Source organism: Podarcis cretensis (genome assembly GCF_951804945.1).
Source record: "Podarcis cretensis genome assembly, chromosome: 6".
Taxonomy (NCBI): domain Eukaryota; kingdom Metazoa; phylum Chordata; class Lepidosauria; order Squamata; family Lacertidae; genus Podarcis; species Podarcis cretensis.
The window spans coordinates 94,854,176-94,869,904 of NC_137175.1; the positions used below are offsets into that span (position 1 = coordinate 94,854,176).

Consider the following 15,729-nt stretch of genomic DNA (forward strand, 5'->3'; position numbering starts at 1 on the left):
TATTTTTCCATCTATAAGACGCTCCCTATTTTGGGGGCCTCAAAATTTAGAAAATGGGGGGATAGAGCTTTTGTGGAGGATTATTTTCAGGGAATGACGAGAATCGCTCACCCGCCAGAACACAACTGCTAACGTCGCTTACAATTGCCACTTATAATCTCGGGCTCACACTTTGTTCCAGCGGGTGAGCAATTTTCAGCACCCCCCCCCAAACAATCAAGCAGCCAATCACTGCTTACAATCTCGGGCTTGCGCCACAAAACCATTCACGCCTCTCCCTTCAGCACTACCTGTGTATAAGACAAGCCTAAATTTTGAACCTCATTTTTGGGTCCAAAAAGCTCGTCTTATACACAGAAAAATACGGTAAATGCATTGTAGATGCAAAAAGCTCCTAAGGTAAAGGTAAAGGTACCCCTGCCCGTACGGGCCAGTCTTGACAGACTCTGGGGTTGTGCGCCCATCTCACTCAAGAGGCCGGGGGCCAGCGCTGTCCGGAGACACTTCCGGGTCACGTGGCCAGCGTGACAAAGCTGCATCTGGCGGGCCAGCGCAGCACACGGAAACGCCGTTTACCTTCCCGCTGGTAAGCGGTCCCTATTTATCTACTTGCACCCGGAGGTGCTTTCGAACTGCTAGGTTGGCAGGTGCTGGGACCGAGCTCCTAACAGCTCCTAACAGCTGCTAAAATCTAAACGCCATTTGTGAAACAAAACTTTCCCCTCTTACCAAGCAGGTGGTAACAGAGGAAAACCAGCAATCCTGGAGAACTTTCTGCAGTCAATTTATATGTGACTGATAAATGCCATTAACAGACAGTCTCTTTCCCCTCCTAAGAGCTAAGTAACTTAAGGATGTCAGACACTTGTGGAGCAGACACCTTCGAGGGGTTGTGGACTCTCCTTCCTTGGAGGTTTTTAAGCATGGCCATCTGTAATGGATGCTTTAGTTGAGATTTCTGCATTGCAGGGGGTCGGACAAGATGGCCCTTGAGGTCCCTTCCAACTCTATGAGTCTATGCCTGGAGAAGAGGAGGTTAAGGGGTGATATGATAGCCATGTTCAAATATATAAAAGGATGTCACATAGAGGAGGGAGAAAGGTTGTTTTCTGCTGCTCCAGAGAAGCGGACACGGAGCAATGGTTCCAAACTACAAGAAAGAAGATTCCACCTAAACATTAGGAAGAACTTCCTGACAGTAAGAGCTGTTCGACAGTGGAGTTTGCTGCCAAGGAGTGTGGTGGAGTCTCCTTCTTTGGAGGTCTTTAAGCAGAGGCTTGACAACCACATGTCAGGAGTGCTCTGATGGTGTTTCCTGCTTGGCAGGGGGTTGGACTCGATGGCCCTTGTGGTCTCTTCCAACTCTAAGATTCTATGATTCTATGTAGGGAGTCTTGTACACTTCCTCACAACCAGCTTGTCTCATGGGACCACTGCAAAGATGAAAACGACGCCGACAATGGTACAGTGGTGTGAGTTCCTTTTAAGAAAACTGGAAATGCTAGAATGGCAAGTGTTACTGAATAGGGGTGAGGAGGGTCTGAACTAATAAATTATTACTTCCCTAGATAATCTTAACTACCATAATTTCGGCAACTCTCTTTACTAGCTTTCTGCAAAGTTGGGCAAGAAAGAAAGGGAACACAGACTGGAGGACAGCTGTGTGGACATAGCCAGATACAAAAGAGGCAATATGGAGTCACCAAAGATTTGGAAGCCTCATATCTTGACTGCTGACTTGACTTTGATTTCCACTACCTGTATTTGTTTCCTTTCTTTTTTGGTTTATTTCCATAAAACAGTAAGACTAGTCTTTCAATGTTTTGCCCTCTGCCTACTCTCAGCCTGAGCCAGCATGGCCAATGGCTATAGACCAGGGGTGGAAAACCTTTTTGACTCCAAGGCCAGATCTTTATAAGGGATGTTTGCCTGGCGCCATTGTTACATATCTCTAGGTGCCAGACGAAAACATACCTTTTCCCGTTAGAGCTTTGGCTTTAACTATCTATGGCCTTTTTGCATGGTTGGGGGTTTTTAGTTTACTTCTAAAAAACAGAATTGTTTTCCCCCACAGTGGTGGTTTTAATGCAGGTATGTATATATGTGCACATGTGCTTGAATATTCTAAGTCGCTTTGAGCTGCTGTGGCAAAAAGGGAACTAATAAATTTAATAAGTAAGGAATAATAAAAATACGAATTCAATTACGATGATGACAACAGGTGGGGGGGGCAGGTGGGTGTGGTTTAGGGGATATGGCCAGAGGTTCCCCACCCCAAATGATGTGGAGGTCACCAAGCGGGGAAAAGGCTGGGCTACAGGAACACACAATTATAAGTTCACAGATCATGGAGTGTTCAGCTGGGAGATTTGAAGTTTTTGACTCTATGAGGTAATGTATCACTCACTATTAATTGCAAACAAGGTCTGCAACAAGGTGGATAAAAAGCAATGGTTTTTTTTAATAATAATAAAAAATCGGATATTTTTAATTTAAATTGGATTTTTAAAATACAATGCTTTTGGAGGAAAAATCTTTCTAGATATAGTTTTCTATTTAAGTTACATTATAGTCCAAAGGCTATTCATCAGGAAATAAGGATTTGTTTTAAGTTTTTCACGTGTGCTAATACTCATCTAAGATTTTTTTAAAAAAAATTGTTTAACCACATCAGTTAACAAACATGGATATATATGCTATAATGTTATTGTTTTAGTTAAATAAATTGTTTAAATTGTTATTAAGGAAATGATTATTTTTCTCCTTCCAATAAAGTACAGCAGAAAAGTTGTCCAAATATAAACAGTTAACTTACTAAACCTCACAATAATTTCATAATTATCTGTCTATGTATTTCTAACAGTATAACCAAATCAGTAATTTTTGATGTAACTGTAAAAACTACTCTGAAAATTTATACCAGCAAGAATGAGTCTTTCTGTTAAAAAATGCTTTAAATCAAGTCTTAGTGACTAGTGATTTAAATCGTGATTTAAATCAATTTGATTTAAATCAAATCTACCCTGGTCTGCAAAACCTGGGGTAGTAGTTTAGGTAATGCATCTTACCGGAAAACCTCAAGTGGTGCAAACACAGTAGCGATGATATCCCCAGCGTAAGGGTGGATTGGCATGGAAGTAAGAGAGATCTGGATAGTCCATGCAAAGCGCAGAATCACATCCTCGACAATGGCACAGTAGTAATAGGCCTGAGGAAACAGATGGAAAAGACCGTTGTAATGCAGAGCAAGGTTATCGACCAGATCCACCTTCAAATAAAAGTGTAGAGCAAAAGAAGTATCCAGCCCTTGGATTTGCTTATTCTGTATGCTCAGTGTGGTTTCTGTGCAGACAAGAGTCTATATTCCCATCTAACATAAATGTATTAACACAAAAAAAGCAAGATAAACAGCTGATTTGTCGAAGGAACAACATTACACTAACAACAACAGCAACAACAACTTCATTCCTTAAGATTTGGCAGCGAGATGGCATGCCTCTCGATTTTTCCAAATACCCTGTTGCCAGAGAGTACTTTAAAGGTTTTTCAGCCTGGGGACTGCATTCTGAGGAACCACATGCCAGCAGTGGGAGGAGCAAAACATGTAAATGTTACTTTTGTAGAGTAGGCTAGTCTGTAAACACATTCATTATTATTATTATTTATTATTATTTATTGAATACACGGTCTCGGGGCGGCTCACAGAAAAGATCAACACAAAACAAACTTATCTGTCTATCTATCTATCTATCTATCTATCTATCTATCTATCTATAAAATAACAACCCAATAACACCCCCCCCAAAAAAAGAGTCACATTTTAAAAAGGCATAGGATGTTAATGGATTCAACACACTCCTCGCTCTCCTTCGTTCAGGCAAGGAAGATACATGATCAGAGTTCTAGAACACTGTTCAGCCAGGCAAAAATGATCAAGGAGGGTGCAAAATAGGACCAGTGAGGGGCATGGCTGGGTCCTGTGGGTGGACTTGTTGGAAACCTGGTGTACTGCATTTGACTGCATCTGTAAGCAAACCATTGTAACTATTAACAATAGATGGCCATGACCACGGTTTCTGTCTATACTGCCCATGCTTGGTGTTGGGCAACGAGTTAGCTGTGAGGAATATAGCACGCCTTCCCTGAAGGAGGATGCTGGCACTGTGACAACTAGAAAAAATTGCCTCGTGCCCATGAGGATTTCTGCGTATGACATGCCCCCTTGTTGCTGTATCTAAAAGCAATCACTTACCAGGCGGCCTCTGCTCTCCTATCAGACCGACCAAGACCCAACCTTGTTTGTCTTGGGGCCACAACTTGCCACTGGTTCTTGCTTCATGTCAACCGCAGGTAAGGGGGGGGGGGAGAAGCAAGAGCAGAGCAGGACAGGAAATTCCCATATGGCTCTGTTGTGATGTGTATGTACAAACAAGATAATCTCGTAAGGGCTGAAGTGGTGGGGGAGAGGGGAGGGAAAAGAATAGGAACAGATCCCCCCTCATTGTTCCAGTTTTTCCTTATGTGGATATACCCAATTATTGACCTAACAACAATGAATGCACTGAATGTGTTAAAATGAAAGTTACTTCTTTGTTGTTGTTGTTTACTCATTTGTGTCCGACTCTTCATGACCCCATGGACCAGAGCACGCCAGGCGCACTTGTCTTCCACTGCCTCCCACAGTTTGGTCAAACTCATGCTGGTAGCTTCGAGAACACTGTCCAACCACCTTGTCTTCTGTCGTCCCCTTCTCCTTGTGCTCTAAATCTTTCCCAAGTTACTTTATTTTACTTTACAGTGGTGCCTCGCAAGACGAAATTAATTCATTCCGCAAGTTTTTTCGTCTTGCAATTTTTACGTCTTGCGAAGCACGGACTTTGGAAAAGCTTCAGAAATCACCAAAGTCTTCAAAAACCTCAAAAAAGGCTACCACACCGCGTGCTATGAGTTGCTCCTCGAAGTGAATGCACGGTTTTAAGAAAAAGGAAACAAACTTGCAAAACAAAGGAAACAAACTTGCAAGACGTTTTCGTCTTGCGAAGCAAGCCCATAGGGAAATCCGTCTTGCGAAGCAACTCAAAAAACGAAAAACTCTTTCGTTTTGCGAGTTTTTCGTCTTTCGAGGCATTCGTCTTGCGAGGTACCACTGTATTTTAGCTATTTCTCTCCTGGTTTTTTGTGACAGCTCCAGTGTTCAATATGGGTGGGATTCATTTGCTGAAATGGATGGCATCACAAACAAATGCCCTCAGGGTGTGAAAGTGCCAACAGTTCAAATCCTCCCAAGTTTTCAAATAAAGATCTTCACAAAAACAATCTGCATACGCACCTTTTGTGGGTAGACAATCTCTTCCCGCAGGAAAGTATTTTCGCCAGCATTCCTGTCAAAGAGACCCCAATCCATCTTCAAGTCCCAGATGAGGGTGTAGCAGGAGCTGACAAAATAGAAGACAATCCACAGGTAGAAGAACACTTGGGAGTCGCTGTGTTTTCGAACTGCAAGAAAGAAGAACAGTGTCGCTGTGTAAAAATGAGCAGACCATTCAGCTGGAATGAAGTTTAGTTATGAGCTTGGATACATCTGGGAGCAACCTTAATAGCATTTTACACAAGGAGCACAAAATTATGTCATGAATTTGAGTAACACTGACATGAATTTTGACAGTATCCATTTCTATAAAAATATGAATAAACAGTGATCTGAAAGACATGAACCCAAAACTTTAAGAAAATGCAGGTCATTGAAAGGAGGCCACTTTCGTATTGCAAAAAAAGGAACCCCAACGGTGTCTGCCCCAAGACTCAAGAGTATAATGGAGGCTTATTTTTTGGAAATAATTCAGCAATGAATCGAGTAAATGTTATCCATTGTTTTGTATGACTACTTTGTAATGGTTACTGCTGTGTAGTATACACATTTCTTTCCCATTTTAAATGGGATTCAACTGGCACCCTGCAAATGACAGCAGTTTCATTTGAAATCTCATGAGATGATTTGTTCTGATATGTCCTAGCTTTTAAATGTATCTTTTAGGTAAACAAATGGATAAAGAAGAAAAATGTGAACCCATGTTGTCTAGCACAATTAGGAGTCTAAGCTGCAAGGTCCCAGTTCAAAACCCTGCTCAGCCAGGAGCAATGACTTTAGGCAAGCCATATTCTCAGCCGAAACTTCCTTCTGCAATACGGAGATAATGCTGGACTACTTTGCAAGATTGATATTACTGGAATGCTGATTCATTTTATTTAATTGGTAAATTTAGTAAGTTCTCTTGCAGCATAAGGTTCGCAAGGTAGAGGACACTTAATTAAAAACTAAACACAACTAGAAACAGAGATTTAAACAGTAAAATGGTAAAAGCATCAGGCTGTAACTTGACAATCAAAATCCAACACTAGGCATAAAAACACAAACACATATGCCAGATTGCCTTGACAAGGGAGAAAATGACACTGCTGTTATTGGGTAAGGTTCTTTAGGGGAGCATTACAAATACAAAGCAGCACAATCATATAATCGTAGTGTCCTAAGGATCATTTAGTCCAACCCCTTGCATTGCAGGAATCTTTTTGCCCAACCCATGATCCTGAGGTTAAGTCTCATGCACTCTGCACTGAGCTACCATCAGCTTTCTTCCTTTTTTTCTTTTCTAAAACTTTTTTAAATTAAAGGTTTTCACACAAAAAAAACATGCAAAACAAACAAGATGAGAAGACACGAAACACTGAATAGGGAATACATCATTAAGGTAAGCAGACCACACAGGTTCATATAATTTAATAAGGGGTATTCATGAGACCAGGGGACGCAGGTGGCGCTGTGGGTTAAAGCCTCAGCGCCTAGGGCTTGCCGATCGAAAGGTCGGCGGTTCGAATCCCTGCGGCGGGGTGCACTCCCGCTGCTCGGTCCCAGCGCCTGCCAACCTAGCAGTTCGAAAGCACCTCCGGGTGCAAGTAGATAAATAGGGACCGCTTACCAGCGGGAAGGTAAACGGCGTTTCTGTGTGCGACTCTGGCTCGCCAGAGCAGCGATGTCACGCTGGCCACGTGACCCGGAAGTGTCTCCGGACAGCGCTGGCCCCTGGCCTCTTAAGTGAGATGGGCGCACAACCCCAGAGTCTGTCAAGACTGGCCCGTACGGGCAGGGGTACCTTTACCTTTTTATTCATGAGACCCCAGAGGGCAGGTGGTGCTATCGCCACCTGCCTGACTTCTGATGGTGGAGAGATCTGTTGCTTAACATATGGCTCTGAATAACCTCAAAACTCTACATAAGGACCTCTAACCCCTAAACTCCCTATATTTCAGCCCCAAGCTTAGTGATAGAGAGTAACTATGGATGCATCTAGGTCTCTCTTCTGGAACAACATGTAGACATCATGCTTAATGAGTGGTACTTCAGAGTGAAATAACGTGCAGGATGGTTTGTTTCTTTAAGGATGTGAAATGCTTTGAGCATTTGGGAAAAACATAAATCTGAATTACTTTTATATATATATATATATATATATATATATATATCATTTTATTTCATCAAACATTAAAACAAACAAAAAAAATACATAATACATATGCACAGAAAAGACATACATAAAGAAAGACAAATAATAACAAGAGAAAACAAAAAGGAAAAAAAAAGAAAAAAGAGAAAGAAATCTCCTAACATACGATACAAATTAGCTGACATTTACCAAATAACACACAACACCAATTGACTTCCCTTCATCTCGGTTTCAGAATATATCTGCAGTTTCTTTTCCTCAGAAAACTCTTTACATCACAAGTGTTACATTGCACCTACTGTGATTTTTAGATTTTTTACCTCTGTTTCCATATATGTCATAAATTTATTCCAATCTTTGTTAAACTCTATGTCTTTTTGATTTCTTATTTTCTGTGTCATTTTTGCCAATTCTGAATAATCAAATAATTTATATTGCCACTCGTTTATAGTTGGGATTTTTGATGTCTTCCAATTTTGCGCTATTAGAGTTCTGGCAGCCACTGTCACGTACTGAAAGAGTGTTTGATCTTCCTTTTTGATTTCCTCTCCAACTATTCCAAGCAGAAAGGCTTCGGGTTTTTTTATAAAGGTATATTTGAGGATTTTTTTTAGTTCATTGTAGATAGATTCCCAGAATTTTTTGATAGACACACACAACCACCACATATGATAATCACTGACAAGGCTGCCATTCACATTTTGCCCAGTAGATGGAAGCATATGCTTTTGCACATAGGAAAATGCAGCAGCAATGTACAGTTCAGAAAATTTCTTGAAGTAACAAAAATGTATTAATTCCACTGGGCAATTCTAGTGCAATGAAGGGCAGTTTATAAAGGGTAGTACTTGGAATCTGCCTTGCTGGGGTGGCGGTCGGGGAGTCTTGAGCCACCCTGGGACCCTGAAGACAGACTGATTGTGACAGAAGCTTGCACATTGTAGAGTCTACTTCAGACGTAGACCAATATTTTACAAGTATTAAGGGAAAAAAATTGTGTAAATGCCAAAGCTAGGCTAGCCTATCCCAGCTTTTCCATCACTTAACACATGGTTCTGAATAACCTCAAAACTCTACATAAAAAACTCTGACATCTAAACTCTCTATATTTCAGGCCCAAGCTTAGTGTTCTAGAGGAAGTACGGATGCATCAAGGTCTCTCTTCTGGAAAGACACTTATTTTTAAAGACATGTAGGCAAACTCAGGTGACAGCAGCCACGAAATTAAAAGACACCTGCTTCTTGGGAGAAAGGCGATGACAAACCTAGATAGCATCTTAAAAAGCAGAGACATCACCTTGCCAACAAAGGTCTGTATAGTACAAGCCATGGTTTTCCCAGTAGTGATGTATGGAAGTGAGAGCTGGACCATAAAGAAGGCTGATCGCCGAAGAATTGATGCTTTTGAATTATGGTGCTGGAGGAGACTCTTGAGAGTCCCATGGACTGCAAGAAGATCAAACCTATCCATTCTTAAGGAAATCAGCCCTGAGTGCTCCCTGGAAGGACAGATCCTGAAGCTGAGGCTCCAATACTTTGGCCACCTCATGAGAAGAGAAGACTCCCTGGAAAAGACCCTGATGTTGGGAAAGATGGAGGGCACAAGGAGAAGGGGACGACAGAGGATGAGATGGTTGGATAGTGTTCTCGAAGCTACCAGCATGAGTCTGACCAAACTGTGGGAGGCAGTGGAAGACAGGAGTGCCTGGCTTGCTCTGGTCCATGGGGTCACGAAGAGTTGGACATGACTAAACGACTAAACAACAACAAGGCAAACTCAGTGTCTCAGCTTTGATGAACAGAGGCTAAACATCAATGAGTGAACAAAGACAGTGAAATCTTGCTGACATCTGAAGAGGTTCTGCACAAAAAGTGGCGTAGTGTTGGCTGCTGACGCCCGGGGTAGGCAGCGGGGGGAGCCTGCACCCTGGGCGGGGGGCGTCAGCCGAGCCCTCGTTGCTGAAGAGACCCCACCTCCACCCCCACTGGAGCAAAGCAAGACTGTGCTGAACTGCCTGCCTGCCCACAGGAATTTAAAACTAGAAATTTGAAGACGGTCTGGAATTAAACCTGCGCTAATCAGATCTGCTACCGCCACAAGGTCCAAGCTACTACAATACAGTATAAAGCTTATAAAACAGACTAGTTCCTGACATGTAAAATAAAATTCAGGATTCAGGTTCCACAGAACCCTTCATCAGGTAGGTGGAAGAATTAGCTAGTTCTCCATTACACACTGAGATAATCTGTATTCAGAGCCAAACTTGTTCTGCATATAGTTGAAAGTCACTTTACTAATCTGTCTAAAGGTTTTGCAAAACAGCAAGAACACTTTAATTGTACTAACATTTGACTTGCCCAGAGGCTCTTCCACAATATTTAACCCCTGGGATGTCCATTTTTTCTCTGCCAAATAAATTTATTGCCCACCAATCTTACATTCATGATAGCAAATCATGCCTCCTAGCAACCTCTCAACACTAGCAAGGCCTTTGAAGAGAAGGCTTATTAATCCAGTTGCAAGCATGCGCACAAAATCTCTAAAGAATAATTCTAGCCGTGAATAAGGAGAGACAAATTCTGCCTAATTCAGTTCCTCTCTGTTCATCATCTTCACAGTCTTTAATTCAGTTCCTCACATTTCTGCATCAGTTTGCATTTTTTTAAAGGTCCTCATAAAAATGTGTCAGCACTTTAGCGAACATTTCACCAAATACACACATTTTTGCAAGCAATTTCCCCCAACGTAAAACATTTGTGTTATTTTTGTGTGTGTATGCATATGCATACTTTCCCTTAATATACGTATTTTTGGACACCTTTACTGAGTTGGGGAATGAAAATTTTGGACAAGCGCAAGTATTGAAGGATCAGTGGCAGTCTTTTTTAATCGGTTTTCTACCTCTAGGTTCTGTGTGAATCGCAGATCTCTCATTCACTCATTCCATTTTCTGCCGTGCTTACACACTGTTCCACATTTCTGGCACCACTTAGGAACTTAAGATCCCATCTACTCCAACATCCTGTTCTCAGTCTGGCCACCCATATGCTTATAGGAAGCCCCAAAACACAACAGCAGTCTCCCCATGTGTTCCCCCGTATCACCTCCAATACTTGAGGTAGCACATAGTTATCATAAGCAGTAGTGATTGATAACCTCGTCCTCCATGATTTTGTCAAATCCTGTTTTAGAGCAACCCAAGCCGCAGAACATCATTCCATCCTGTAGTAGCAATTCCCATATTTTGCCTGGTGAATGTTTGCCATTTTACCACGCAGCTGCAGCTATCGAGCTACAAGAGGATTCCTTGTACCCTATACAAAAAACTCCAGTTTTTTTTGTTTAAGTATTTCAAACACCGATCAGTCTCGCACTGCAATTACTGTCAGTAATTTTTCCATCAGTAAGACGAGGTTTTTTACTCTAATGTTCAAAAACGTGCCTCATCATAAGATGACAGTGGAGAGTGAATGGGGTGGTCGGGTGATTGGACGCAGCCACGAGCAAGAGATTGTCAGCGACGATTGTTGGCTGCTAGAAGGGCTGCTTTGGATTGGCTGCTGCTGCTGCTCTAATTGGATTGGTGATTGGTTTGTGCAGCAAACACTGTTGTGGATTGGCTGTCGTAATTGGCGGCTGCTGTTCTGGGACGCGCATGATTGCGATTGTTGGCAGACAGCTTTTCTCAGTTGGGTAAGAGATTTTTTGCTGGGAAAGGCTCTGTTGGCAACTGGCTGTCACTGTGGCAAGTAGGAAATTGAGCGATTTTTAGCAATCCTCCCCCCCAAAAAAAAAATTCTGGTCAATCCTCCGCAAAAGAAGCTCAACAATTCTGAGCCATCTCCTCCCCCCTTAAATTTGAGTCCCCCAAAATAGGGGGAGTTTTATACATGGGGACATCTAATAGACGGAAAAGTATGGTATTCTCTGTGCTCTCACACTGTATTACTGAGATCTTCTGTCAGAGCATCACCCCTGACCATTAAGTCTAGTCGCAGACGACTCTGGGGTTGCGTACTCATCTCGCTCTATAGGCCGAAGGAGCCAGCGGTTTGTCTGCAAACAGCTTCTGGGTCATGTGGCCAGCATGACTAAGCCACTTCTGGCAAACCAGAGCAGCGCACGGAAACACCATTTACCTTCCCGTCAGAGCGGTACCTATTTATCTACTTGCACTTTGATGTGCTTTTGAACTGCTTGGTTGGCAGACCCGTGTCCCTAGAGCATCACCTAGAACTAGAAAATAATAATAAAAAATTCTGGCAGGAGCAATAGGTTGGTATATGGCCAAGTCAAACAGAGCAAACCACTATAATTGGTAGACTTAATTTAGTCAGCAGTAACTTAAACCCACAGATTTCAGTGGGTCTTACTTAGGGAGTGGTAAGTCAGTCATACCAACCATAGTATAAAAATAAAAAAACAAAAAGAGAGAGAGGGAAGTAAAAATAGGTTTGTTCTAAAGGCAGCATCAAAGTAAGATCAAATCATTTTCAGAAATTGATACTAAAAAGGGCAAGTCCCTGTGAGGAAGGCATGGCAGAGAACTCTATTAACATCTTGCGCTGCATTAGCAGCCAAGCTAATTCAAAGAAGCAAGCTTTTCTGCCTCCGCATCCCCAGGCCATAATTCTCTTCCACAGCAGCTGAACTGGTCTGTACCCTCTGGTAGTTGAATTATTGATGTGGGCAAATTATAATTTATGTTAAGATTTCACTACAAATAAAGGAACCAAGAAGCTCGCAAAACACACACACAATGAAAAGCACATAGCTTTCCTCGCCTCTTGGTCTCACCTCTTGAATTGTTTGCCCACAACGCTATCCCCACCCCTGCTCCCAAACCTCCTTTCCTGGGGTTCTGCCTGCCACCTTTATTCCCTACTGTTTCTCCTTATTAGTATTCAGGTAATGTCGCGGAAATATGTTGCTGTAGGCAGGCAATTATATCTCAATCTCCACTAGCGAGTCCTACCAGTCCTCTTCAGTGCTGTTTGGAAGGCTGGAAAATCAGGGCATTGGTATTCCAACCAGAGCCCCCAAGCACCATGTGCCTGCTTCATTTGCAAAAAGGATACATGCTGTATGTGCTTATGATGATGTCTGTGTGTATTTGGAAACAACAAACCCTTAAAAAGAAGCAGCAGGAAGCGCAGGTGATAACGAGTTAGGAAAAGCTGTTGTGCTTTAGACCCACCACTCATTAGCAGCTCAGATTATTAGAAGATGGAATTTAAAAAAACCTTTATTGCCTATTTCAAATAAGTACCGTAGTTGCTTTGTTTTACTTTTCAAAACAATAGACAATTCATCATAATCCACCCTTGTCATCGTTTCAATTTTATTAAGCTAATTCTAGTTAAGATCCGGGTGTTTAGTTAAACCACTCTACAAAACATGTATATGCATGTTTTAAAGGACTTATTGCATAAATAATGGCCATAATAAGCATATGTACCAATTTGCTTCCTGGTATGGGTTTTTTTTTGGCGTGTGCATTCTAATGACTTCGTTTATTCTTTATTCCATTTATTGTAGAATGACAATATATTATTTTGTGTTAAGTACTTGGTTTTTCCTGGCATCTGTACAACACAGGAAGACGACTGGGCTCATTTGGAGCAGAATCTCAAGTTCTCTGTTTTAAAAATAACTACATCTCAAAACTGTAAAAAGCATTGAGGTCTGCCTCAACACATCTTTTCCCATAAGACAATTCTTATGCAGAGAAAAAATGTCTCAACATGCACTTGGAAGCTGACATGCTCAGCAGCCTCTAATTTCTGCCATACTTTAAGAAGTGACTGTACATGTTTGTTTGTTTTCTGATAGTATTTCTGTGTCAATCAAAGTCACAGACAGGCAATGCACAAGTACTGGCCTGCAAAGCCTGCAGGTTTATATCAGTGATATATTACCATGCATACTTCATGCTGAACTAATCTTTCGTGATAAACACCTGCCATGTCCTTTGTGCACTTATAGCCTTACTGTGTCTCACTCACTCATTTTTCTGCCATCACATAAACAAGTCACACATTTGACTAATGTGCTCAGAATATTGCGTTGAAATGAAAAATAATAATACAAATTTGCATCCTTTTCTAATGTGGATTGATAAATTCTTGAAGTAACTGCCAGGCAATATGGAAGGCAGAAAGCAGAATAGCTTCCTTCCGATACATTCCTTTTTTTATGCATTGTGAAAACGGCCGCTCTATAAAATAGAAACATTTCCACTGTACAAACTGTTAACATTATATTTGCTTTGAATGAATTTACTTTATTTACTCTCTCGATTTATCTTAGAGAAGGCAAACAATATATTCTGTTCAATGCAGCTTGAGGGGAAAGGGGCAGAAAATCAATGCCCTGTGTTATTGAAAAACTGGCACAGAGCACAATAGCATGTGATAAGTATTCTGGGAGGGTCAGTCGCTGCAGGTAGCTGCGGTTTCTGCTGATTGTTAAAGCCATGATAATAGGACCAGGAAATCTGAGGGGTTATCAGAAAGCTGCCTTAATCTTCAGATAAGTACTACAGTAAGATACAGGCCTTCTGACTGAACATGAATCATATTGTTCCACCTACTAAGTCAGAAGGGTTTCATTCATCCCAAGCTACATTCATTTCAGCTTTAGCCTAGGCTATCAATTGCTCAGATGAGAAGCTAAACAGAGTATAGTTAAAGGACCACGAAGCCCTACGCTGAACTCTAAACTATGGCTCCCTGTCTTGCATTCACTTTCACCTTACCTTGTAAGGGTACAGAAGCAGTTCTGCCAGCACCCTTATCACATCCTGCTAATTTTAGGCAGTAATGTGGAATGCAAAGCACCGGCCCTACCACTAGGCAAGAGTGCAGCAGCAGATACTAAGGGGCAAAGAGTAATGGGGAGGTGCTGGGAGAATAGAGCTACGTGTACCAAGCTCCCTGCCCTTGGCTAACCTCTGAGGTGTAGCAGAGGACACTGCCTTGTTTACAAGTGCTGAAGAAAGATCCAATTGCTAGTCCAACTGACTTCTGTGCACAGAACATGGAGAAGCATCACCTCATCCTTTTGTCTCAGGCAGCAAAAGATCTTGGGCTCCTGAGAAGGAAGGATCATTTAATACTTGTTATACAGTGGATCATTTAATACTTGTTATACAGTTATACTTGTTATACACCCACCCAAGGGATGTGGGTGGTGCTGTGGTCTAAACCACAGAGCCTAGGGCTTGCTGATCAGAAGGTCGGCGGTTCGAATCCCCACAACGGGTTGAGCTCCCATTGCTCGGTCCCAGTTCCTGCCAACCTAGCAGTTCGAAAGCATGTCAAAGTGAAGCAGCAAGGATCCTTATTGCAAAGTATTGGAAGACATCAGATCTACCCACTCGGGAAGAATGGCAGATGAAAATGACAGACTACATGGGACTTGCAGAAATGACGGGCAGAATCAGAGACCAGGAGAAAGAGACAGTGGAAGAAGATTGGAAGAAATTTAAGGACTATCTTAATAAATATTATAAGATTAATGAATGTTAGATTGACATGGATTTAAAATAATGTGGTTTTCAGAGACGACGAGTATGAAAAAGAATGGAAGTGGTAAAAAATATTTGGGAAATAAGGGTATGGATTTGCTGATGGGATAATGAAACTAGAATACAGAACGGTGAGGTATGAGGAAGTCGGAGAAACTAGGTTGAGAAAATAAGGTTTGAAAGTTATACTTGTTGTCTTTGTTTGTGTCTGTTTTTGTTGTTGTTGTTGTTGTTTTATGTCTTTATTGGAAAATTTAATAAATATTATTAAAAAAGAAAAGAAAAGAAAAGAAAGCATGTCAAAGTGCAAGTAGATAAATAGGTACCGCTCCGGCGGGAAGGTAAATGGCGTTTTTGTGTGCTGCTCTGGTTCGCCAGAAGCGGCTTAGTCATGCTGGCCACATGACCCAGAAGCTGTATGCCGGCTCCCTCAGCCAATAAAGCAAGATTAGCACCGCAACCCCAGAGTCGGTCACAACTGGAACTAATGGTCAGGGGTCCCTTTACCTTTACCTATACAGTGGTACCTCGGTTTAACAACTTAATCCGTTCTGGAAGTCCATTCTTAAACTGAAACCGTTCTTAAACCAAGGCGCGCTTTCCCTAATGAGGCCTCCCGCCGTTGGTGCCCTTCCACCGTTCAGATTCCGTTCTTAGATCGAGGTAAAGTTCTCAAACCAAGACACTATTTCCGGTTT

The 15,729-nt window shown here is 41.8% G+C and overlaps 1 protein-coding gene across 1 annotated transcript in view; it reads right to left on the reverse strand.

The window, feature by feature from the left end:
• The window catches only part of XPR1 (xenotropic and polytropic retrovirus receptor 1), a 108,823-nt gene that overhangs the window by 6,016 nt on the left and 87,078 nt on the right, over window positions 1–15,729 (reverse strand). The window contains exons 12-13 of the mRNA XM_079981375.1: window positions 5,330–5,496; window positions 3,069–3,208 (exon numbers count right to left, since the gene is read on the reverse strand). Of these exons, the coding sequence (XP_079837501.1) occupies window positions 3,069–3,208; window positions 5,330–5,496 (307 nt within the window). The remainder of the gene's footprint in view (window positions 1–3,068; window positions 3,209–5,329; window positions 5,497–15,729) is intronic.